The sequence below is a fragment of the Heterodontus francisci genome, chromosome 3 (genome assembly GCF_036365525.1).
Source record: "Heterodontus francisci isolate sHetFra1 chromosome 3, sHetFra1.hap1, whole genome shotgun sequence".
Classification (NCBI taxonomy): Eukaryota; Metazoa; Chordata; class Chondrichthyes; order Heterodontiformes; family Heterodontidae; genus Heterodontus; species Heterodontus francisci.
In genome coordinates, this window is record NC_090373.1 from 117,665,598 (window position 1) to 117,690,945 (window position 25,348).

Below are 25,348 nucleotides of genomic sequence, written 5' to 3' on the forward strand. Positions count from 1 at the left end.
GGAAAATAGGAGAGCTGTCCTCTCTCTCTTTACAAATCCTTCAAGATTTTGACCCGATTTGTCTTTTTCGTATGTGATCCTACCTGGATTGCATGTCCTCTCTTGGCATTTGGTGTTCGTGAATTGTTTCCCATACCTGGTAATATGATGTAACATCCTCATATTTTGTCTTCACGTTTTTTCCTGTGGCGAGCCTGTTAGTATGCTGGCTTTCCCTGGCCTCTAATGTTCTTGGTTTAGAAGAACTTGTATCTCTGCAGTATTTTGACAGATTTGGTATTGTCAGGAGCTTGTTTCTTGTATTAACTCGTTTAGAAATTATTTGCTAACACTTTTATTAGCTGACTTCTCTGTCTTTGCTGACCTACACTGGCTCCCAGTACTTATTATCTTTGTTTTTAGATCATAAGATAATTACAGATGAGAGGACTATTCGGCCCATCTTCATTCATCTATCTAGAATGACTCTAAAGGTCTTCCCCAATGCAGCATCTAATTTGTTGTTAACTGATTCCTAGGTACACTCCTCCACTACACTATCTGATCCAATTCATGTGTTTGCCATTCTATATGCGAATAAAAAATTCCTGATATAAGTCCTAAATTTGCATTTGCTAGTTTAAAACCTTACTCCTTGTCCCACTGTCGCAATTTAATTTCTAATATTTTCCAGATTTACCTTTTGCATACCATTTACACTTTATATTCCTCGCAACTGATGCCTTTCAGGACTGAAGATCTGAGTTTCTCTACTCCTTCCTCATGACTGAGACCTGAGACTGGGGAATCATCTTTGTGGCTCTTCTCTGCACTGCCTCTTGTGCTTGAATGTCTTCTTTGGTGACCAGAAATGAATGCAGTACCCAAGATTTGATTTAATCGTGACTTCCTTTGACTGTTCTATTGTTTTGGCTGGCTATATATTTCAATATTCTAACGGCTTTGATGGCTGTTCTGCATTTGTTAGTCATTTTGTGTGTTGAGTCCACTAATGCTCCTAGATCTTTTCAACTTCATCCTTAGCTATCTCTCCATGGCTTCAACTAAACCCCAACCCCCCACCCCTGCCCCATTTCCCTATTTCTGTAATCTCCTTCAGCCCTAAAATTCTTGCCAGAAGTCTGCATTCCTCAGGTCTCTTGCGGATCTCCCCTTTCCTGTCTCCCACCATTTCAGCTGCTGAGGCCCTGTCCTCTGGAATTCCTTCCTAAAGCCATCCACTTGCTTCTCCTTTCAGACACTTTATAAAACTCACTTCTTTGGCTAAGCTTTGGTGCACCTCACCTAATATTGCTTCTTTCGCTTGGCATCTATATTTCTGTGAAGCACTTGGAATGGTTTTCTATGTTAATGGCACTATATAAATGCAAATTGTAGATTAGTGTTCGTCTTCCATCTATTTAAATATTCAGCTTTTCCAGTGTTATTTTTAGCTCTGCTGAGTGTGAAAATTTGTAAAGCAAACGTTTGGTTTTGTTTTTTTTCCAAAAGTGTAAATTGCCACTGTACAGCAATAAATGTGAAAAAAGTGACCGTAATTTATCAAATGCCATTTTTCCATTTAAGGGCAGATAGTGTAAAGTTGCATTCCCAATGCAGATCTTTGGAATTAAGGATTCAAGCATAGAGGTGGTGGGCCCATGCAAGATTCTCCATTCTTTAAAATTAATGGATGGAAAATTATGCAGGGTTTGCTGAACTCCCCACCTGAATTCCTGACATACATTCCTGGCTACATGGGGCTCCACGCTGAGAGTGCAGATTCGTAAAATTACCTAACACTATGCATTTATAGTGCAAAATAGCGAGATCTTAGTGTTTTGGAAAACAATCTGGCCATTTTTGATGTAAATCACATACAAATATTAGCACAGAGCAACCTGTAAATACACAGATGGCAAAGTTATTCATCAAATGTGAAAGCAAAGCACAGTTGGAAAAGTTAATTGAAACATTTCTATTTCCTTTGAAATCTGGATGTCCATAATGATTGCCATTTGACATCTGAATGATGGAAACTTAGATTAAGGGCAAATTAGCAAGACCAGATTGTGTAGTCATCAATTGTGGTGGGCCATGAGATACTGTCTCGGTTATCCAGGTCGTATATTTGAAATATAGTAGAAATGATTACAATATAGCCACATGACAGATTATTTTGGCAGTAATGACCTTTCCTTTAGAACATAGAACAGTACAGCACAGTACAGGCCCTTCGGCCCACGATGTTGTGCCGAACCTTTAACCTACTCTAAGATCAAACTAACTACATACCCTTCATTCTACTATCATCCATGTACCTATCCAAGAGTCGCTTAAATGCCCCTAATGTATCTGTTTCTACTACCACCGCTGGCAGCGCATTCCACGCACCCACCACTCTCTGTGGAAAGAACCTACCTCTGACATCTCCCCGAAACCTTCCTCCAATCACCTTAAAATTATGCCCCTTGGTGATGGCCCTTTCCACCCTGGGAAAAAGTCTCTGGCTATCCACTCTATCTATACCTCTCATCATCTTGTACCCCTCTATCAAGTCACCTCTCATCCTTTCTTCTTCTTCAAATAGTTGAAATTTTGTTGTGTGATATTCGTGAGGAATGTATCAGCATTTAGATGTGAACTTCTTTTGGCCCAAATTTTAACAAGTCATTCATTTGGCTAACACCTTGGGCTGCCGCTCTGATACGGTACTGAGGGAGTGCTATAGGTGCTGTCCTTCAGGTGAGACATAGGGCCAGAATTTACTGTAGCCGGCATGTGAATGCCACCTGTCATTCGATAGACTTTCCCTTGCCCATTTAATTTTTGTGCTGTAAGTCGCTGAAATTTAGCGATGGAAACAACTAAGCCCCCTCTACGGGGTATCTGGGACCTATGTGAACCGGTCAAGCAACTGTGTATCTCCCTTAACTAATCCAGTTGAAGAATTCTAATGAGCTGTGCAGTGTCTGAACCAGGAACCATGGCCTCAGTGTCAAATCGGGTACAGAAAGCGAAATACAGAGGGAAGAAAAGTTGGATGAAGATAGAGAGAAAAAAACTAGGTAGAAAATGTTAAAAAAATTTCCAACAACAATTAAAAGCTGAGGGAATTAGACTCCACACTCGTAAAAGTTAATTTTCAGTATCAGAGAGGTTGTTTGGCAGTAATTAACACTTATCACGCCATTAAAAAGGGTATTTGGACTGAAATGGACTAGCCCTAACTTCCGATGGTGCGTTTAATTTGTATCTACTGCACAAAAACAGGAACATCACGCCACATAATGCATTTTAATGGCGAGCCAGACAGCAGGATGCCGTTTTTGTGAGCCATTGGGAGAATGATGCACCTTGGACAGCAACTTACAGATTTTACATTTAACCACACATTTGCCCTGGCCTGAAGTTGCTGTGCGATTTGCGGATTAATAACGGTGAGCACTGTTGGCCTCACTGTTTGTTTTGACGGTAAATTCTGGTCCCTTAATTTGAGCTGTTTTCTGCATATTCCAGGGGTTTGGAGTAAAGATCCCTGACATGATTTGAAGACGAGCAGGAAATTCTTCTGGTGTTCTGCCCAACATTCCTCCCTGAATTTACACCACCAAAAGAACAGATTAACTGGTTATTCATCTCATTGCCATTTGTGGAATCATACAAAGTACAAAATGGCTACTGCATTTGTTTATATAATCACTAGACTTCAGAGTAATTCATTATACATAAAGCTATTTGAAACATTCATGACGGAAGCATCAACAAGCTATATAAATAAACCAACAGGTCTATGGCAGTGTTTATGTTCCACACAATGAATTAAGGTAGGGAATTCTGACTTAATTTATAAAAACCATCCAGCACAGTACAGATACTTGACCCCAGACTCTGATAAAATGAATGATGGGTTTGTTATTGGATTTGCTTCTTTCTGATCACAGTACATATGAGGTTAAAACTCCTTCTTGTAGGCTCCAGAGAATATGCATCCCAGTCTTGCATATATCAACATTAATGTGCATCTGAATGTTCCCATGGAACAAAAGGCTGGTTTAATATGATGATGTCTATTGAGTGAAACATTAGTGACCTCCTGACCAGTAGAATCTTTATTGCAAAGGGCCAAATACGGCAGATGTTGAAAATCTGAAATAAAAATAGAAAATGCTGGAGATGCTACATTCACCAGGTCAGGCAGCATCTGTGGAAAGAGGAATATACAGTTAACATTTCCAGTTGATGGCCTTTCATTAGAACCATTGTTGCAAAACATCATTAACCTTAAACATTAACCTTACCTTCCTCTGCCTGTATTGCTGAGTGTTTCCAGAATCTTTACTATAGTGATCTGCATAAATGTTGATTTCTGGCAATTATAGACTAAGCAAGTGGTTTAGGACAAATTTCATTCAGTCCTTTTGGAGCTTCTTTTGGGGCTATTTACAGAACATTATTGTTGGCACTGTATTTGGTGGTGAAATGCTACTTTGAATTCTGTGAATGCCTGACATGAATGCAGTCATGAATGTCTGAGGGCCATTGTCCTGACCTTTCATACCACGATCATTTAGATGCCCAGGTGCAAAGGTCAAGATAAAAGGGTGCAGACCATTACTTTCGGAATCCACTCTTTTTACTCCACCCTGGTATCTGTCGAGCTTTTGGTGAGGTGGGGTTGGCAGTGCTTATCTGTACCAATAACGCTCTGACAGAGAGACAGGAGAGGGGGGCTGCTGACCTCCAGGCTCGTTCCCTTGTTCAAGCATTTGGTAGGCACTCTGGCCCAGGGCACTCAGAGAAGATGCCAGACAGGATGTCCCACATGGATCATGGGGCAGGCCAAAGATTTAAAGGTTAGCCTCACCATAGCCTTTTTAATCTTCCAGGATTTTAAAATTCAGTCAGGTCCTCCCACCTGCCAGTCCCCAGCAGCAGCCAGAAAGTCCCAATGTTTGGGCCTGAGAGGCCCACATCTCTGCCTCATTTTTTTTTGCCCTTTCGCTGGTGCTTGGCCCAAACAGGATATGGGCATGTACTAGGGTTGCCCCAAGCCATGGAAATGGTTTGAGAAAGCAAACTGAGGTGGTCCTGAGAGCTTAAGAGAATCAACCCACTTTAGGTGCACTGATGCTATTATAGAACTGGGTTGGGTGGCTGGAGGTAGCAGGAAAATTTGTCCTTTGTTTTAATTCCAGTTACTTCACGATTCTTTCAAAGAAAATTGGAATAATATTTTAGCTATATTGCAAAAATAAGTCAGTGAGGTTCAGGCCATCAGGAGTATGAATCTAATCAGACAACTATGAGGTAGCATGCAACCATGTAAAATCTCACGACTGTGTTACTGTATTACACGGGGCACCTTCTGAGGGTTAGTGGAGGAGAAGTACATTTGTTGTTTTATTTGTGAAGAAAATAGTACAGCTATTTTACAGTATTGTAAATGCACTGTTTGTAATGAGATGAAGAGTTTGGTACAGCATATATTCACCCGTGTTCTGAAGGTGAGGAGAGAGCTTGGCAATGTGTGATATAGAACATAAGAACACAAGTAGGAGCAGGAGTATACCAGTCAGCCCTTTGAGCCTGCTCCGCCATTCAATACGATCATGGCTGATGTTCTACTTCAATTCCACCTTCCTGCAGTATCCCCATATCCCTTAATTCCCTTAGTACCAAAAAGCTATGATCTCTGTCTTTAATATATTCAATGAGTGACCATTCACAGCCCCCTGGAGTAGAGAATTCTAAAGGTCCACACCTTTTGAGTGAAGAAATCTCTCCTTATTTCAGTCCTGAATGGCCGACTCCTTGTTCTGAGACTGTGACCCCTAGTTCTAGACTCCCCAGCCAGGGAAAACATCCTCCCAGTATCTATCCTGTAAAGCCCCTTTAGAATTTTAAATGTGAGATCACCTTTCACTCTTCTAAAATCTAGGGAATATATGCCTCGTCTATACAATCACTCCTCATAGGACAATCCCTCCATCCCAGGAATCAGACTAGTGAACCTTTGTTGAACTCCCTCCAAGGCTAGTATATCCTTCCTTAGATAGGAAGACCGAAACTGTACACAGTACTCTAGGTGTGGCATCACCAAGACCCTATACAATTTCAGTAAGACTTTTTCACTCTTATACTCCAATCCTTTTGTAATAAAGGCTAACCTATCATTTTCTTTCCTAATTGTTTTCTGTACTTGCATGTTAACTTTCTGTGATTCATGTACAAAGATACCCAGATCCCACTGAATACCCAGATCCCACTGAATACCCAGATCCCACTGAATACCAACATGTCCCAGTTTCTCACCATTGGAAAACATATTCTGTTTTGCTATTTTTCCTTCCAACATGGATAACTTCACATTTCATCACATTATATTCTGTCTGCCATGTTCTTGCCTACCTCATATATATTCCAGTAAGTTGTACTACAGTGATTAGGGTTCTGTATTTGAGCATTTCTGTATTTGGGGTTGTCATTGTACCCCAGGGTCTCAGAACATTCAGCTAGATATCAGGGAAAGACACAGTCAGGTTCATAGGATACGTGAGGACTGTTTACGGTTTGGCCTGCAACACGGAATCCAACGAAGTAACTAGCATAGAAACCCAAAGGCATTACAGCACAGATATGCGTAGCACTTGTCACAGTTTGTTGCATTACTTAAGTATCTTCATTGAATAATGGTCCATTCAGCATCTTTTAGTTCACTGGTAGCCAATGCAATCTTAACCAATGCCTGGTGAGATGATTAATCTCACACACTGAAGTTACTCTGTAGTTCATGAATGTCACCACCAGAGCTCATGAATGTATCTGTGGGAAAATAGTTGTGTTCATTGTAAATATGTCACTTGACAGCTTTGATTTGCTCCATGAACCAATATGAGCTGAATTTTGCTCTACTCTCCACTGACACAGGTTTACAGAGCCAAGGCTCTAAAGCATCATGTAGAAATGAAACTCTGCTTGATTTCATTGTTCTATATTGATACACTCTGACCAGATCAAGTGGCAATAACAGTGTTGAGCTTCAGTATAAAATTGCTCCTCATAGCTGGAAGGCAGAAGGAGGTACATAATTTATACATTTTAATGTATTACACCTGAATAGCATTTTTTTAAAATAGAGGACCTGCCTTTTCACATTATGCATTTTTAAATTAAAGATTAGAAGTAAGAACTCAAAATTTGCCTATGAGCATTAATTATTAAACCTCATAAAGTTGCTAATTGCTATCTGTGTATCTGCATTAATTACCTTTTGAATTAACACTGCTAAATATACATATCCAACCGTAAACAATAATATTAGATTCACTGATGGCAGTGGATCAAGAAATGTGATCAAAGGATTTCACTTTGGTCATGATCTCGGATGTAATGCTTTCATTTCAGAGAGCTTCCAACTTCTCATTTGTGTGAGCTTTTCAAAAATGTACCAGACCAAACTAAAGAATAATATAGAGCAGTACTGGCTGGAACGGAAGTACTTTGTCACATTATAATGTGAAGCAGGCTGGACCTCAGAATCCATGAGCTATTTTTACCTGTGAGTCTCCATCTTGCTCGGGGCTCTCACATCTTCGGTATTACTGCACATTTGGGATGTTTTAACTTGTTTCAAATGAGGCTGACTGTAAATATACGGTCAATGTGACTATAATAAGAGGTAAATTTCAGTGTGTTACAACAGTTAATTGTTTTTTTGTATCAGGTTTAATTAACACTGTTTTTAATGTTTGATTTAACTGTGTGGGATTTCTGTGCAGTGGCAGGGTTATAATCTATTTCCTACTCGCTGCTCACAATTTTCATCTTTGCTCTCTTGAAGCCACTGCACATGCTGGATAACCTACCATAGGTGCCAGCTAATCTCTGGTCTTTTGCTCAAGTCTGAACTATGGCAATGAGTGTTGGCAGGCTAATGCTTTGAAACTGTGCCCAATCCTGCCCTCCAATGGGGACTTGTAGCAGCAATTCTGTTTTGTGACAAGTACTTTTCTTTTTCAGAGTTATTGAAGATGATTTGGTCGGAAGTCGGTTTTGGGGATCTGATGCCACAATGAAGACATACACACATGGAGTACCAGCTGTATTTTTCATAAATTTGTTCTGCTCCCTATTGGCACAGACTGTAAATGAAAAATCTGGTGGTAGCATCCACTTTATGAATGGGAATTATGATGGTCATCCCATGCTGTACTTCAGTAAAGGAGATGTGGAGGATTTGCGACTCAAGGCGAGAAGTACTCACCGGCACATTGCAAACAGGATTCGGGACGCAGGACAGATCATGCTATCGAGTCCAAGGGAGTACCTGCCTCCCTGGGATCCTAAACGTTTTAGTGCCCGCTGGAATGAAATCTATGGCAACAACCTGGGGGTGCTGGCTATGTTTTGTGTACTGTTTCCTGAAAGAACAGATGCTGTGGAGTTTGCCATGGACTACATGGAGCGGATGGCATCTCAGCCTAGTTGGTACATTTTTGTCTTGTTTTTCTAAAGCACATATTTCTGCCTTTAGGGAGCTGTTTAATATTTATCTGTAAAAGCACAAATACAAATATAAAATGCAGCTTAATTTGCTGTGACAGTGCACATGCAGAATTTTATTCCCTGCATGATATAATTAAAAAAAACAGCATTGTCAAAATGGGGCAATAGTTTTGAGTTGACAGCAGTTGATATTTTTGTTCACACATTTAAGGTTTTCTTTAGTAATTCAGGATTACCACAGGTCATTCAATAGCTGGGTAGGTAGGCAGATGAATTCGGCCTCATAATGATAATATTTTTGATTTGCATAGGTTTGCCAAACTTCCAGGATTATTTTGGAGTCTCCAGGAATTAAAAATAAATCCAGTTCACTGCTGCAAACCACCTGGGAGAAAAATCATAGAGGCATTAAAAAAGTGATGTTTTCCCTTTCATTTGCTTTGAACAAAGTACAGTACAGCACAGGAACAGGCCATTCGGCCCTCCAAGCCTGCGCCGATCTTGCTGCCTGCCTAAACTAAAACCTGCTGCACTTCTGGGGACCGTATCCCTCTATTCCCATCCTATTCATGTATTTGTCAAGATGCCTCTTAAACGTCACTATGGTACCTGCTTCCACCACCTCCCCCGGCAACAAGTTCCAGGCACTCACCACCCTCTGTGTAAAGAACTTGCCTCGCACATCCCCTCTAAACTTTGCCCCTCGCACCTTAAACCTATGTCCCCTAGTAACTGACTCTTCCACCCTGGGAAAAAGCTTCTGACTATCCACTCTGTCCATGCCGCTCATAACTTTGTAAACCTCTATCATGTCGCCCCTCCACCTCCGTCGTTCCACTTTTGCATATTAGTTATAAAGATTTTTGAGATGAGAAAAGAAGTTGTTTGACTGACAAGCAAAGATTCAGCCAATCGAGTAATGAAGTGTCAGTTCTCTTTACAATCGATGTGGGATGTCTGTGTGTCATGAGGAGGGACATGTTGTGTGATTAATGGCTGGAGGTGGGAAATCATGTGCTCCAGGAAAATGTCCAACCAGAGCTGGATACCAGGATCACAGAATCACAGAACTGTTACAGCACAGAAGGAGGCCATTCGGCCCATCATGTCCGCACTGGCTCTCTGAAAGAGCAGCTCCCTCCGTTCCATTCCCCTGCCTTCTCCCCTTAACCCTGCACATTCTTCCTTTTCATATAACTGTCTAATTCCCTTTTGAATGCTTCAATTGAACCTGCCTCCACCATGTTCTCAGGCAGAGTATTCCAGACTTTAACCACTCGCTGTGTGAAAAAGTTTTTCCTCATGTCACTCTTGCTTCTCTTACCAAATACTTTAAATCTGTGCCCTCTTGTTCTCGATCCTTTCACGAGTGGGAACAGTTTCTCTCTATCTACTCTGTCCAGACCCCTCATGATTTTGACTGCCTCTATCAAATTGCCTCTCAGCCTTCTCTTCAAAGAAAACAGTCCTAACCTCTCCAATCTATCTTCATAATTGAAATTCCTCATCCCTGGAACTATTCTCATGAATCTTTTTTGTACTCTCTGCAATGCCCTCACGTCTTTCCTCAAGTGTGGCACTGAGCTGAGGCTGAACTCGTGTCTTATACAAGTTCAACATAACTTCCTTGCTCTTGCACTCTATACCCCTATTAATAAAGCCCAGGATACTGTATGCTTTATTAACTGCTCTCTCAACCTGTCCTGCCACCTTCAATGACTTATGCACGGATACACCCAGGTCCCTCTGCTCCTGCACCCCCTTACCTACGTTTTAAATAGTACCAACTTTGTTATCCACTTGAACAGGCAGACAGGGCCATGCTTGTATACTACATATGAAAAACGGCACCTCTAACAATGTAGTACTCCCCAGATATTGCACCGAGTATTAAGCTAGATTACGTGTTCAGATATTTGAAGTGGGGCTTGAACTCATGGCCTCCTGGTTCAGAAGTAAGAGTGCTATCTCTGACTCAAGCTGCTAGTTTTATTATTGATGGCAGTCATGACTTCAGCTTCAGTGTGGCATAATAACTCAGTTCTCTGGGTTTGCCAAGACCCACTTGAAGAGAGAAAGGAGAATTTGGAGTATCCCAGTTGCTGGCTGCTGTGTTATTTTTAGTCATTGCTGACTTTTGCCATTCCTCCAAGCAAGGTATGCTATGGATTAAAAACAAAGCCATAAAACAATTTGTACCCCCAACATTCAGAAGCACTTTGATAAATTAGGGTTTTGTTCAAGTTGAGCTTTAAATATTTGTGATATTTTTATGGGAGCAGAATCATGTTTTCATTGAGATTTTATTGGCTACTATAATTGAGCAATTAATGGACTGGAATACAATATATTAAATGTTGAATAAAAGTAAATCTGAAATACTACCTCAGGTTAAATCTTGAAAGTAGGGCAAAGGGAATGGCATAAGATTATTGCAAGATAAATTTTAAGATGTTCTTGTGGAATAGACTTCCAGAAAGGGTAATGGAGACAAAACCATAGAGTCATTCAAGAAGCAGTTGGATGCTATGTTAGGGGAGTTTTCAACTTGCTCTAGTTTGAGATATGATGGGCCAAATGGTTCTTCCCATCTTCAAGCTTATTTGAAAGTATCTAGTGTCTGAGTGTGGTACTGTCAGTTTAGACCAGTTGGCCTATACCATTGCAGTTCAATTAGTAATCTGTGTTAAATTATTGATAGTTTCATGTTATAAACTAAATGCAAAACTAGGAATTAGGATGACACTCCCTAGCGCATTTCATTCAAGGTCTGTGCTTTCATTGAATCAAGTCTGAATTTAAGATGAACCTAGTTTATATAAATGAAATAACTCATTCCGAGTCTTTGCAACAAGCAGTCCTCTTCCTTTGTTTCATTACTTAGACTTAAGTGTATCTGAGTTGTAAATGACAGATATTGAAAATGTTACAGGTGGATAAAGACGTATTCACTACAAATGTAAAGGATTTTAACAATCAGTATACATCTTTGAGAGTATCCATGTTTCTGATCAGTTTCTTCATTATAGAAACAAGTACAATGTTATCACTCTTGTTGAGCAGCCAATGACCTTATATTGGGACATCAGTGTTTCCTGTGCAACCTGTATAGACAGTTCAGCACACCATCCTTATATTTAAGAATATGGTAGGTGACTGGCAATTGGGTGCCGGAATTGGAGGTGCTGGTTCGCATTGTGTGTTGCCATGCTTTTTTCCCCTCATTTTGGTGAAGTGAAGCAAATAAAAAGCTGACCTGATCTAGTGTGCGAACCTTTTCCTCACAGGTAGAGAGAACAGGACAAAATATGTACACAAGAAATTGTAACATTCTGAGAGAGATATTTCTCTTCCCATTTCATCAAATGATGATTGATTGCCAAGTTTAGCCTCAATAACAGTAGAGTGAAACTGTTCATACATAGGAGCTAAATGCAATAAATATTTTACTTCAGTGAACTTCTAAACGGAGCTTACCACAAAGATACAGTCATGTGACTCATTTCTTGTTTCACTTTCTATTCTGTGCTGTAGGTGCACCTTTACATTCCTTTAATAACTCATAGGAACATATAAATTAGAAACAGGAGTAGGCTATTCGGCCCCTTCATGCCTGCTTCACCATTTAATAAGATCATGGCTGATCAGATTGTGGCCTCAACACTACTTTCCCGTCACCCCCAATTCCCTTTGACTCCCTTCTTAGCCAAGAATTTATCTACCTCTGCTTTATAAATATTCAATGACCCTGCCTCTACCGCTCTCTGAGGAAGAGAGTTCTAAAGACTCATAACGCTCTGAGAGAAAAAAGTTCTACTCATCTTTGTCTTAAATGTGCGACTCCTTTTATTTTTAAACGGTGCCCCCTAGTTCTATTCTCTCATACAAGAGGAAACATTCTTTCAGCATCCACTCTGTCAAGTCCCCTCAAGATCTTATCTGTTTCAATAAGATTACCTCTCATTCTTCTAAACTCCAATGGATATAGACGCAACCTGTCTAACCTTTCCTCATAAGATAACCCCCCCCATCCCGGGTATCAGTCAAGTGAACCTTCTCTGCACTGCCTCTAACGCATTTATATCCTTTCTTCAGTAAGGAGACCAAAACACCAGATGTGGTCTCACCGACTCCCTGTACAACTGTAGCAAACATCCCTACTTTTATATTCCATTCCCCTTGCAATAAACTACAACATTCCATTTGCCTCTCTAATTATTTGCTATATCTGCATACCAACCTTTTGTGATTTATGTACCAGGACACCCAGATCCCTCTGTACCTCAGAGTTATGCAATCTCTCCCCATTTTAATAATATGCTGCTTTACTATTCTTCCTGCCAAATATTTTTCACATTTTCCCACATTATACTCCATTTGCCAAATTTTTGCGCACTTACTTTATCTATATTCCTTTGCAAGCTCCTTCTGTCCTCTTCACAACTTACTCTCCTACCTATCTTTGTGTCATCAGCAAATTTAGCAACCATACCTTTGGTCCCTTCATCCAAGTCATTGATATAAACTGTAAATAGTTTAGGCCCCAGCACTGATCCTTGTGGCACTCCACTAGTTACAGTTTTCCAACCCAAAAAAGACCCATTTATCCCTACTCTCTGTTTCCTGTTAGCCAACCAGTCCTTTTATCCATTCTAATATGTCACCCCCTACACCATGAGCTCCTATTTTGTCTAGTAACCTTTGATTTGGCACCTTGTTAAACGCTTTCTGGAAATCCAAGTACACCACATCCGCAGGTTCCCCTTTATCTATGTTGTTTGTTACTTTGCCAAAGCACTGCAATAAATTAGTCAAACATGATTTCCCTTTCATAAAACCATGATGACTCTGCCTGATTACACTGAGATTTTCTAAGTGCTCCATTACAACCTCCTTAACAATAGAATCCAGCATTTTCCCTGTGGCAGATGTTAAGCAAACTGGCCTGTAGTTTCCTGCATTCTGTCTCCCACCTTTCTTGAATAGAGGAGTCACGCTATTTTCCAATCAGATGGGACTTTTCCACAATCTAGAGAATTTTGAAAAATTAAAATCAATGCATCTGCTATCTCAGCAGCCACTTCTTTTAAGACCCTGGGATGAAGTCCATCAGGTCCTGGGGACTTGACAGCTTTTAGTTTTAATAATTTTTTCAGTGCCCTTTCCCTGGTGATTGTAATTGTTTAAAGTTTCTCTCTCCCTTTCACCTCCTGCTCTACAATTATGTCTCGGATGTTATTGTATCCTCTACGGTGAAGACAGATGCAAGATATCTGTTCAATTCATCCGCCATCTCCTTATTTTCCATGATTAATTCCTCAGACTCACTCGCTAGAAGACCAGTGCTCACTTTACTTACCCTTTTCCTTTTTAAATACCTGTAGAAACTCTTACTATCTGTTTTTATATTTCCAGCTAGCTTTCTCTTGTACTTGAATTTCTCCCTCCTTATTAACCTTTTTGTCATTCTTTGCTGTTCTTTATACTCTGCCCAATCTTCTGACCTACCACTCATCTTTACGCAATTATATGCTTTTTCGTTTAATTTGATACTATCTTTAACTTCCTTAGCCACAAATGGAGTGTCCTTCCTTTAGAGTCTTTCTTTCTCACTGGAATGTATTGTTTCTGAGTATTCTGAAATATCTCCTTAAATGTCTGCCACTGCATCGCTACAGACCTATCCCTTAACCTAATTTGCCAATTTACTTTGGCCAGCTCTGCTTTCATGCCCTGATAAATGCCCTTATTCAAGTTTAAAACACTAGTCTTAGATTCACCCATCTCTCCCTCAAACATGAAATTCAATCATATTATGATCACTGTTACCTAAGGGCTCCTTCACTATGCGGTTATTCCTCAACTAATGAAGGCTGTGACTAATTGAACCATATAGACTAGAAAAGTGCCAGGTTTGATCAATATTTTGTAGTATGCGTGCTGCAACTGACCTCAGCACTCCTGGGACAGCCGTGGAATGACCAAGGTTCCTGGTTTACATTGCTATCCAACAATTCTTTTAGAAGTATGCATGAGTGGGTATTGGGTTTGAGCATGACTGTAATGTTCCATAACAACAACAACTTATATTTATATAGTCCATTTAATGCAATAAAAAGGCCCAAGGTGCTTCACAGAAGCGTTGTAGGGCAAAATTAGAAACTGAGCCACATAAGGTGATATTAGGGCAAATGGTCGGAGAGGTAGGTTTTAAGAAGCACTTTCAAAGTAAAAAAGAGAGGTAGAGAGTCTGTGAGTTTTAGAGAGGGAATTCCAGAGCTTGCGACCTAGGCAGCTGAAGGCATGACCACCAATAGTGGAGCAATTAAGATAGGGGTTGCTCAAGAGGCCAGAAGTAGATAAGCGCAGATATCTCGGAGGGTTGTGGGGCTGGAGGAGATTACAGAGGTAGGGAGGGATGAGGCCATGAAGGAATTTGAAAACAAGGATGAAAATTTTAAAATCAAGGCATTGCTTGATCGGGAGCCAGAGTAGGTCAGTGAGCACAGGGGTGATAGGGGAAAGGCACTTGGTGTGAATAAGGACATAGACAGTAGAGTTTTGGATGATCTCCAATTTGCATAAGGTAGGAGGGTGGGAGGCCAGCCAGGAGTGCATTGGAATAATCAAGTGTAGAGGTAACAAAGGCATGAATGAGGGTTTCAGCAGCAGGTGAGCTGAGGTGGCAAAGTCAGGAGATGTTACGGAGGTGGAAATAGGTGGTCTTAGTGATGGTGTGAATGTGTGGTCAAAATCTCATCTTAGGGTCAAATGTGACACCAAGGTTGCGCACAGACTGGTTTAATCTCAAGGCAGTTGCCAGGGAGAGGGATAGAGTTGGTAGGTAGGGAACGGAGTTTGGAGCAAGGACCGAAAACAATGGTTTCAGTCTTCCTAATATTGAGTCGGAGGAAATTTCTGCTCATTCAGTACTGGATGTCAGATAAACAGTCTGACAATTTAGTAGTAGTGGAGTAGTTGAGAGAGTTGGTGGTGAGGTAGAGCTGGGTGTCGTCAGTTTATACGTAAAAACTAACGCTATGCTTTTGGATGACATTGCCGAGCAGTAGCATGTAACTGGAAATGGGAGAGCGTCAAGGATAGATTCTTTGGGGACACCAGATGTAACTGCACAAGCAGGAAAAGAATACATTGCAAGTGATACTCTGGCTACAATTCGATAAATAAGGATGGAATCAGCAAGTGCAGACCCACCAAGCTAGACGACATTGGAGGAGGATGATATGATCAATCGTATCAAAGACTGCAGGGAAGGTCGAGAAGGACAAGGAGGGATAAAGATAAAGGATGTCACTTGTAACTTGTATTGTCAAATAGTTGACAGCTTTCTTTGTTCAGATTCACATATTAAGAAGGTGGCCAAGACCTATGGAACAGTGACCCAGTGATGTGTCAAAAGCTTCAAGGGAGGGGGGACAAATTTGGAAATAAAACAATTTTCAGTAAATGATCTGTTTACATTATTTAAAAGATGCAGCGTTTTCACAAAAAAAAATGGTTGGCAGTTGTTCTTCATTATTTCCAAGCTCACAGCACAAAAATGATATAAATTACATTGAAGGACATCATTGCATGACTTATTCATGACATCTTTTGACAAATGCGATGCGCAGCTGTTCTACTCATCGTTGGCCCCAATTCAAAATAAATGTAATTTTTCCAGGAAGCCTTTCAAAACTGATTTGAACTTTTCTTTCTTGCAATGCAAAAGAGGAGCTAATTAGAACAGAGAAAATTAAATTGTGAGTTAAGACAGCCCTTATGTTTTCCAGACACTGTATGATAGCAGAATAAATTTGATCCAGTTGTAAGACAAAGCAGATATTAAGGCATTTTTCATGTAATTCAGAACCCAGTACTTTGGTTGCCACTGTAAAAGCAGATTAAATTCCTTTCAGATTGTCTGAAACATTTCTTGGTGTTTATCTTTAGTAAAATCAATGAAACACTTTGTCTAGGTTCATTCTGTAATATTGCACTGGTGTACATCAGCAGATATTCTTAAAGGCAAATGTAACTGTGCCCATGATTCTGCAACCGCTGACATGAGTCCCAAATGGTGTATTGTATCCCTGATGCCAGGGTAAAGGATAGCACTGTGCGGGTGCGGAACATTTTGAGGTGAGGGAAGGGGAACAGCTATAAATCGGGCTCCATGTGATAACCAATGACATAGGAAGGAAAAGGGGTGAGGCCCTGCTGTCAGAGTTTCAGGATCTAGGATCTTTAAAGGTAGTAAACTCTGATTACTCCCAGTACCACGCACAAGTGAGTGTAAGAATGATTGAATAAAATAGTGCAGGATGGAGGGCGTCACATTCCTATAACATTGGGACCAGCTCTGGGGCAGGAGGGTGCTGTTCAGGGTTCATAGGTTGCACCTCAACAGAACTGGAATCAATGTCTATGTTGGAAGGTTAACGAGTCCAGTGGATGAGGGTTTAAACAAATTTGGCAGTCGATAGCAGAATGAAACATTAGAGAGGATGCACACGGTGCATTGAGAATTTAGATAGGCAAGTAGTACTGGAGTAATGAATAGTTTGGGAATAGGAGAGATCAGATGGAGAGCAAATGCGAAGCAGTTTTAAATGGGTTTGCACTCCATGTATGTAAATGCATGGAGAAGGTAAATAAGGTAGGTAAGTTGCAGGCATAAGCAGCCACATGGAACTCTGATATAGTGGCAATAACAGAGTTCTGGCTGAAAGACAGGGAGGATTGGGAACTTCATATTCCTGGCTACAAGGTATTCAGGAAAGTTGAAGATGGATAAAAAGGTGGGATAGCAACATGGATAATATAGTTGAGGGGCCAAAGGCAATGTCTGTTTGGCTTGAATTAAGGAACAATTCTTTTCTTTTTTTTTCTTTTTGGGCCTCCTTATCTCGAGAGACAATGGATACGCGCCTGGAGGTGGTCAGTGGTTTGTGAAGCAGCGCCTGGAGTGGCTATAAAGGCCAATTCTGGAGTGACAGGCTCTTCCACAGGTGCTGCAGAGAAATTTGTTTGTCGGGGCTGTTGCACAGTTGGCTCTCCCCTTGCGCCTCTGTCTTTTTTCCTGCCAACTACTAAGTCTCTTCGACTCGCCACAATTTCGCCCTGTCTTTATGGCTGCCCGCCAGCTCTGGCGAATGCTGGCAACTGACTCCCACGACTTGTGATCAATGTCACACGATTTCATGTCACGTTTGCAGACGTCTCTATAGCGGAGACATGGACGGCCGGTGGGTCTGATACCAGTGGCGAGCTCGCTGTACAATGTGTCTTTGGGGATCCTGCCATCTTCCATGCGGCTCACATGGCCAAGCCATCTCAAGCGCCGCTGACTCAGTAGTGTGTATAAGCTGGGGGTGTTGGCCGCTTCAAGGACTTCTGTGTTGGAGATATAGTCCTGCCACCTGATGCCAAGTATTCTCCGAAGGCAGCGAAGATGGAATGAATTGAAGGAAGGAACAATAGAGGAACTATTAAGCTGCTGGGTGTATGATATAGAAAACCAAATAGTGGGAAGAAGATAGAAGTGCAAATTTTCAGGCAAATTACATAAAGATACACGAACCTTTGGCGCAGTGGTTAGCACCGCAGCCTCACAGCTCCAGGGACCCGGGTTCGATTCCGGGTACTGCCTGTGTGGAGTTTGCAAGTTCTCCCTGTGTCTGCGTGGGTTTTCTCCGGGTGCTCCAGTTTCCTCCCACAAGCCGAAAGACTTGCAGGTTGATAGGTAAATTGGCCATTATAAATTGTCACTAGTATAGGTAGGTGGTAGGGAAATATAGGGACAGGTGGGGATGTTTGGTAGGAATATGGGATTAGTGTAGGATTAGTATAAATGGGTGGTTGATGTTCGGCACAGACTCGGTGGGCCGAAGGGCCTGTTTCAGTGCTGTATCTCTAATCTAATCTATAGAGTAGTGATAATGGGAAACTTCAACTTCCTAACATCGAGTTGGAACAGTAATAATTACTTATCTCAGCTCTTGGGCTGACTCACCAATTGTTGGATATCCGGTCCCTATCCTTTTTAACAATTTTAACAATTCAGACAACCAGAGACAGTAATATGTTTGATAATTCACTTCATTTATTTCCGACAAATCAGTAATCTAAAAATACCCTAACAAACCATACAGAAAAGTGTGTGTTTGTCCTGTGTCCAAAACTTACTGTGTAAAATTTAATGAAAAATTGTGATGATGGCTTCTCCAAGTCTCCCAGGGTTTCTTTCTTTCCTTTTCTCAACTAAGTAAAACGTGGCCCCTGTCTTAATGCCATTTTGGTTTATGGTTCTCTTCCCGCCAACCCTTACCTCATATTTTACAACTATTTGTTTCAAATAGTTTACCAAATGGAGATAAGAAGCCTTAGTCATACCCTTTTAACACTGGAGCATTATTTATTTACTTCCCCTCTCCCCACCAACCCATCCTTTGATGTAAACAATCCTCTGATCTATGGACTCATGAGACCCCCTACTATGATAAAAGCCAGTGCTTCAGAAGCTTCTCTTATCAGCAGTTTTGAGATGGGCTTTTGAAAATGGGATTTAAACAAATCCATTCCATATTATAGTTTTGTCTCTATTAAAACAAAAGCAATGTAAAACATATTGATATTCTTACAAGGGAAAGGAATAGGGGAGTAGGGTTAATTACATAGTTCTATCAAAGAGCTGGCACAGTCACAATGAATGGGCTGAATGGACATCTTTTGTGCTGAATCATTCTCGGATTCTATAATGGTATTTACAGAATACCCCTATATGTTTAGGTGTTCTTAAAACCTTTTAGAATATTCTGCTCAGCAGCTTCTAACAATTTTGGGTCTGCTGCAGATGCCTTCTTGGGTGAATTGGCATCAGTTACTCCAATAAGCATATTTAACCTTCCAGAGTTGATGTGCACTGTATCTACTTATAACCCAACAGATGTAACAATGTATACCTCTTGGCATATGAATTGGATATTGTGTCTTTCACATATGCCCTTATGCGTGCTTATTAAATCTTGCAGTAATTGGACTGTTTAAAGGTGAGTGAGATGAGACCAGAAAGAGTCATTCAAGAGTTTTATTTCTCAGACAGGGAGTGAACATACAGAGCAGCAGTTATTATCAAACTCACTCTTTCAAACAGTGTAAAATATAGCAAAAAACATAGCAAATTTTATAACACAGCAGGAGGCCATTGAGCCCATCATGTCCATACCAACCGAAAAAAGTTATTCAGTCTAATACCACATTCCAGCTCTGATCCGTAGCCCTGTAGGTTACAGCGCCTCAAGTGCATATCCAAGTTTTGTTTTAAATGCAATGAGGGGTTCTGCCTCTACCACCCTTTTCGGCAGTGAATTCCAGACCCCCACCACCCTCTGGTTGAAAAAACTACTCAACCCCCCTCGAATCATTTTACCAATTACCTTAAATCTATACCCCCTTGATTATTGACCACCCTGCTAATGGAAATAGGTCCTTCCTATCAACTCTATCTAGGTCCCTCATAATTTTATACACCTCAATTAAATCTCCCCTCAGCCTCCTCTGTTCCAGAAAATAATCCCAGCCTATCTAATTTTTTCTCATAGCTAAAATTCTTCTTTCCTGGCAACATTCTCATAAAACTCCTTTGTACTCTCTCCAGAGCGAATGTGTTCTTGCTATAATGTGGTGACCAGAACTGATTGCAGTACTCCAGCTGTGGCCTAACTAGTGTTCTATGCAGTTCTAATATAACGTCCCCGCTCTTATATTCTGTACCTCAGCCAATAAAGGAAAATATCCATATACCTTCTTAACCAGCTTATTTACCTGTCCTCCTATGTTCAGGGACCTGTGGACATGCACTTCAAGCTCCCTCTGTAACTTGTTTTCATATAATAATACAAATTAATGATTGTGCTACATGTCCCCATATTAGTGAATTGTGTTGCTTGACTTAAACAAAATAACTTCCATCTCCCCTGACTGTCAACGTGTGTTTCTGTCCCTATTTTAAGTCCCTCTGCTCACAATCGGAGGGGAGGACCTATCCCTGATAACCCCAGCCAGGCACCAAAATCAGGCACTTCCCAATGCATGGGGTATGAGGTATTTATTGCATATAGAGACAGGCTGACAAATTGCTAAGTATTTGCAGTCTTTGAGGGAACAACTTCAATAACGAGCTAGTGTATTAGCATTTTAACCACCTTTCATAGTGCTTCATTAAAGTTGAGTGAAATCCCACAGTTAAGTACAACTTTTTTCCAAATCCTTTCTGTGGAGAAATAGGCAGAAATCTCAATGTGACAATGCTGTTCATTCCATTCAGTAAGGGGTGTAGAGGAGCCAATATGCTGGGTTGATATCAGCTAGGAGGGTTCCAACTGAGCATGTTTGCTCCATAATATTTTTGGAAACTGATCACAGGTGCTATGTTTCCTTGTGGTCTCTCTTTAATTATTTGCAGCTTTGATAAATACTCAACACAAATGAGAGAAGAGATTTCTGATGACACCAGTGCTAACCTCATCCATGTACATCTGCCCACTTTTCCACTGAAGAAACTTGTTGGCATATGGGACTCCATCACCTAACCCAGTGATACGTGTCAACACCTCATCACAAGAGAAAGTTGACCAGAGAAACAAAAGAAAGAACTTATGCTTATGCTTTTTACAACCTCAGAATGTCTCAAAATGCTTTACAGCCAATTAATTACTTCTGAATTGACTTTTTATGTGGAAAGATGGATCATGGCTGAGGTTATGAACTTTGACTCAGTAGAAAGCAAAAGAACTGTGGAGTAGTGAGGGAAGAACTGTGGACTGGTGAGGGAAGCACACTATGTTTGTGACAACAACTGGCCCCAGCCAAACCAATTGCGCTAAGGCAGCTATGACTAAGACAAGTAAGTTGCTTAGTTTTCAATGCAAATCCACTGTACATGAAAAATGATCCTCTAGTTGCTAGCCAAGTAAATATTTAAAGTTGGATGTTCGTAGACCTATAGTAGATTAAGGAATTCTGTACAAATGAGGGATACTTAAGCCTGTGCCATAAGCTGTGCCATGTTCAAAATGTTAATAAGGTGAGCAAACAGAACGCAAGTTATGACCCTTGGAGGCCTAACCCAGCCTCATCAGGCAAAAGTTACTGTAGTGAATAGGCTGGTCAAAGTTATTGTAAGGAGCCATGAGAATCCTGGATGCTTGACGATTTGTGCACTATCAATGTAGGTAGAAGAATACGGTAGGTAGGCATACCTGATACATAGGGTGAGTAGCTGGTACTCAGGAGCTTGTATCCCCAGTAGATTATGTTAGAGAATTTATTAAAAATGTAATCTGAGGGAACGAAAAGACATACATGTATTCTAGGAGAAGCACCTTTTAGAGGATCTGTTGATGGATTCTGCATTGGACTGAATCAACCAGCATCAGTTAGTCAGTGGTGATAAAATTTCTTGGTTTTAGGTGTTAGCCTTGGCTCAGTCTGAAAGAGCAACTAAAAGGGAAACTCTTGGCCCTGAATCCAAAGATTGTGGGTTCAAGCCTCACTCCAGACACTTAAGCACATAATCTGGGTTGACACCTCAGTACACTACTGAGGGAATGCTGCACTGTTGGAGGTGTCCTTTGGATGAGGAATTAAACTGTGCCCTCTGATGGATGCAATAGATCCCATGGTACTATTCAAAGAAAAATTGGGAAGTTTTCCCAGTGTTCTGATCATTATCTCATTTTCTGATTGTGAGAGCTTGCGGTGTGCAAATTGGCTGCTGTGTTTCCTACAATACAACAGGACCAAGCCATGAAAGGTGCTATATAAATAAATGTTTATTCTTGTACAAGCTAGCTCTTCTTTTACCACCAATTTAGCCATTGAGTCATTGATTTTCTTCAGTTACTATTAGAGAGAAGTGCACTGACAGTGGAAAGCATTACACAATGCTCCCTGAATATGCCATTTGAGTGTGCATTTAGCTCTGTCTTGCTTGTCTTCATTAATTGATATGAGGCAAAAACAATACTGATGTTATCTAATCCAGCACCTATTGGACCAGTGAAAGCTGTTACTAGAATTATAGCTCCTGTATTATGAATAGTGATATCACATACACAGTGGAAGCTGTGGCTACCCTCTGTTCATAGCAGTCTCTTGCTGGAGAGGGAAAGACAAAATAATATGTCAGACTAGGAAGCACTAGAATCGTTACTGTGGATATGTACATGATGAATGTTTGCTTTGTGCAGGGACACTCAGAAAAATAGACCCTCCTTTAATGTGGGATTACACTAGATGGGAAGGAAGGCAGGAGATAGCGATCCTATGCTAGAATCCTGCTAAACACATGAGTGATGGGAGTGGTTGGGGGGGGTGGCATGGGTGCGGTGATGGTGGGCGGATGTTCGAAGAGTCAACACTTTTGAAAAATACTTCTCTAGGCAGAATTGTGAACCTTCACTACAGTATTCTGTGCAGCCTTTTTTCAGACATACTTCAGAATATTCAAGTGCAACTGTATCAATCCTTGTTATCCTGGGATAAACATGGAGATCTGATTTGAACACTTTCAACTTGTGATGCCACTATGACAGAAGATTGATAACTAGCCATATTTCTAATTGTTGTAGCAATCAGTAGGCCAACTCTATTTACATCAATGGCAGGTAAAATCAGTCTGCACCAATAGTGTGAAACAGACTCATAGTGCATCAACAGCCAATTCTGCACTAATGATGTTGACAAATTTGACTCCCATGCTCTTTCGTTTCAGTGTAAATTTATTATGAAAACATATTTATGGCATAATGCCATAATAGTGCAGCCTCTGGTACAATACACTCAATTCATGGTTCCTTCACTAATAGAGAAACCAAATAAAATTATTTGTTCCTTTGCAGCTTTTTGTATGTTACCCAAGACAGTGTTATAGAGATACTGTTCTGCACATTTAAAGCTGCTGTAATAATGGAGTTATAATTTTAGTGTGCAGTCTGTTAGAGACTATTCTCACACTCAAATTCTACAATATCAATCAATGTGTATGCTCATCCATGCCAAACTGTGGTGAAGAGAACATGTTAGAAAGGGTTTTTACCTTTCTAACATTTCTAATTTTTCTAGCATGTTCTCTTCCACCATTCTGGCATGGATGTGCATATATATTGGATGATATAATAGAGTTTGGGTAAGATAATATTCTCTACCATAATTCCAAGTGATGTGGAAAACACAGTCAAAGTGACATGATTTTGCAGTTTTTAATTTCTACAATTCTACCCGGAAATAAATTAATTTGGAAAAAATTATACATTTTCTTGACCTTTTCCCTCTTCCCAATTTTTCCTCCTGATTAATCCTGTAAAACAATGACTCAGGTTACAGCAAGGCTCTTTTAGGCAGTGGATGGGACAAACCTGAAAGATTTGGAGAATCTTCTTGTATGTTTGGAATCACCCTGAATTGGCACATTGCAGACAAGACATTCCAAAGCTTATTTTTGACTGAACTGTTAAGGACAATAGCTAACAATGCCAATTTTAGATATTAAAAGGGTCAAGCAGTTTTTAAGTGATGGGCATTTTTATATTTCAATGTACTAATTACATTCTTCCTCTCCAAAGGCTGGTGAAAGATGCTCCGTGGGATGAGGTTCCTCTGGCTCACTCATTAGTGAGTTTTGCCACTGCATATGACTTCCTGTATGACCAACTAAACAGAACTCAACAGGAAAGGTATCTGGAGGTCATCACTGATGCCTCTCGATATATGTATGAAAAGTCTTACAGCCGCGGATGGGGATTTCAGTATCTGCACAACCATCAACCTACCAACTGTGTGGCCTTGTTGACTGGAAGCCTCATTCTCATGAATCAAGGTATGTAATTCTGGTGATTACAAGTGTGTAATGGTTGCAGAAAAGTTATAAAGGCTCTTCATGAAGTTAGTGGATGTAAAAGCCAGGAGAGACGTAAAAAGCTGGAAAAGAGCCATCCAGCCTAATCCCACTTTCCAGCTCTAGGTCCTTAGCCCTGTAGGTTACCGCTCTTCAGGTGCATATCCAAGCACTTTTTAAATGCAGTGAGGGTTTCTGCCTCTACCTCTTTCAGGCAGTGAGGTCCACCCTCTGGAAAAATGTCTCCTCAACTTTCCTCTAATCCTTCTACCAATTACAGTAAATCTATGCCTCCTGAATATTGATCCTTCTGCTAAGGGAAATAGGTTCTTCCTGTCCACTCTGTCTAGGCCCCTTTGACATACGTCAATTAAATCTCCCCAGAGCTTCATCTACTCCAAAGAAAACAACCCCAGCCTATTTAATCTTCCCTCAAAACTAAAATTCTCTATTCCTGAAAACATCCTTCGTAAATTTCCTCTGTACCCTTGTATGATCACACCCTTCCTATAATATAGTGACCAGAACTGAATGCAGTACTCTAACTTAGGCTTAACTAGTGTTTTATACAGTTCCAGTATAACCTCCCTGTTCTTACATTCTATGCCTTGGCTAGCAAAGGAAAGTATCCCGTATGCCTTCTTAAGCAATGTGTCTACCTGTGCTGGTACCTTCAGGGATCTTTGGGCATACAGTCCAAGGTCCTCCTGTTCCTCTACACTTCTCAGTATTCTACCATTTATTGTGTATTCCCTTGCCTTGTTTGCCCTCCCCAAATGCATTACCTCACACTTCTCTGGATTGAATTCAGTTTGCCTTGTTGCTGCCAACTTGACCAGTCCATTGATCCCTCCCTGCAGTCCACAACTTTCTTCCTCACTATCAACCACATGGTCAATATTTGTATCAACTACAAACTCCTTAATCATGCCCCCTTCATTTAAGTCTCAATTATTGACATAT

At 40.7% G+C, this 25,348-nt stretch overlaps 1 protein-coding gene across 4 annotated transcripts in view; it reads left to right on the plus strand.

Moving 5' to 3' along the window:
• The window catches only part of dse (dermatan sulfate epimerase), a 74,503-nt gene that overhangs the window by 20,131 nt on the left and 29,024 nt on the right, over nucleotides 1-25,348 (plus strand). For all 4 annotated transcript variants that reach the window (XM_068025591.1, XM_068025593.1, XM_068025589.1 and 1 more), the window contains 2 exons: nucleotides 8,002-8,469; nucleotides 24,114-24,367. In XM_068025591.1, the coding sequence (XP_067881692.1) occupies nucleotides 8,054-8,469; nucleotides 24,114-24,367 (670 nt within the window). In that variant the 5' untranslated portion in view covers nucleotides 8,002-8,053. The remainder of the gene's footprint in view (nucleotides 1-8,001; nucleotides 8,470-24,113; nucleotides 24,368-25,348) is intronic.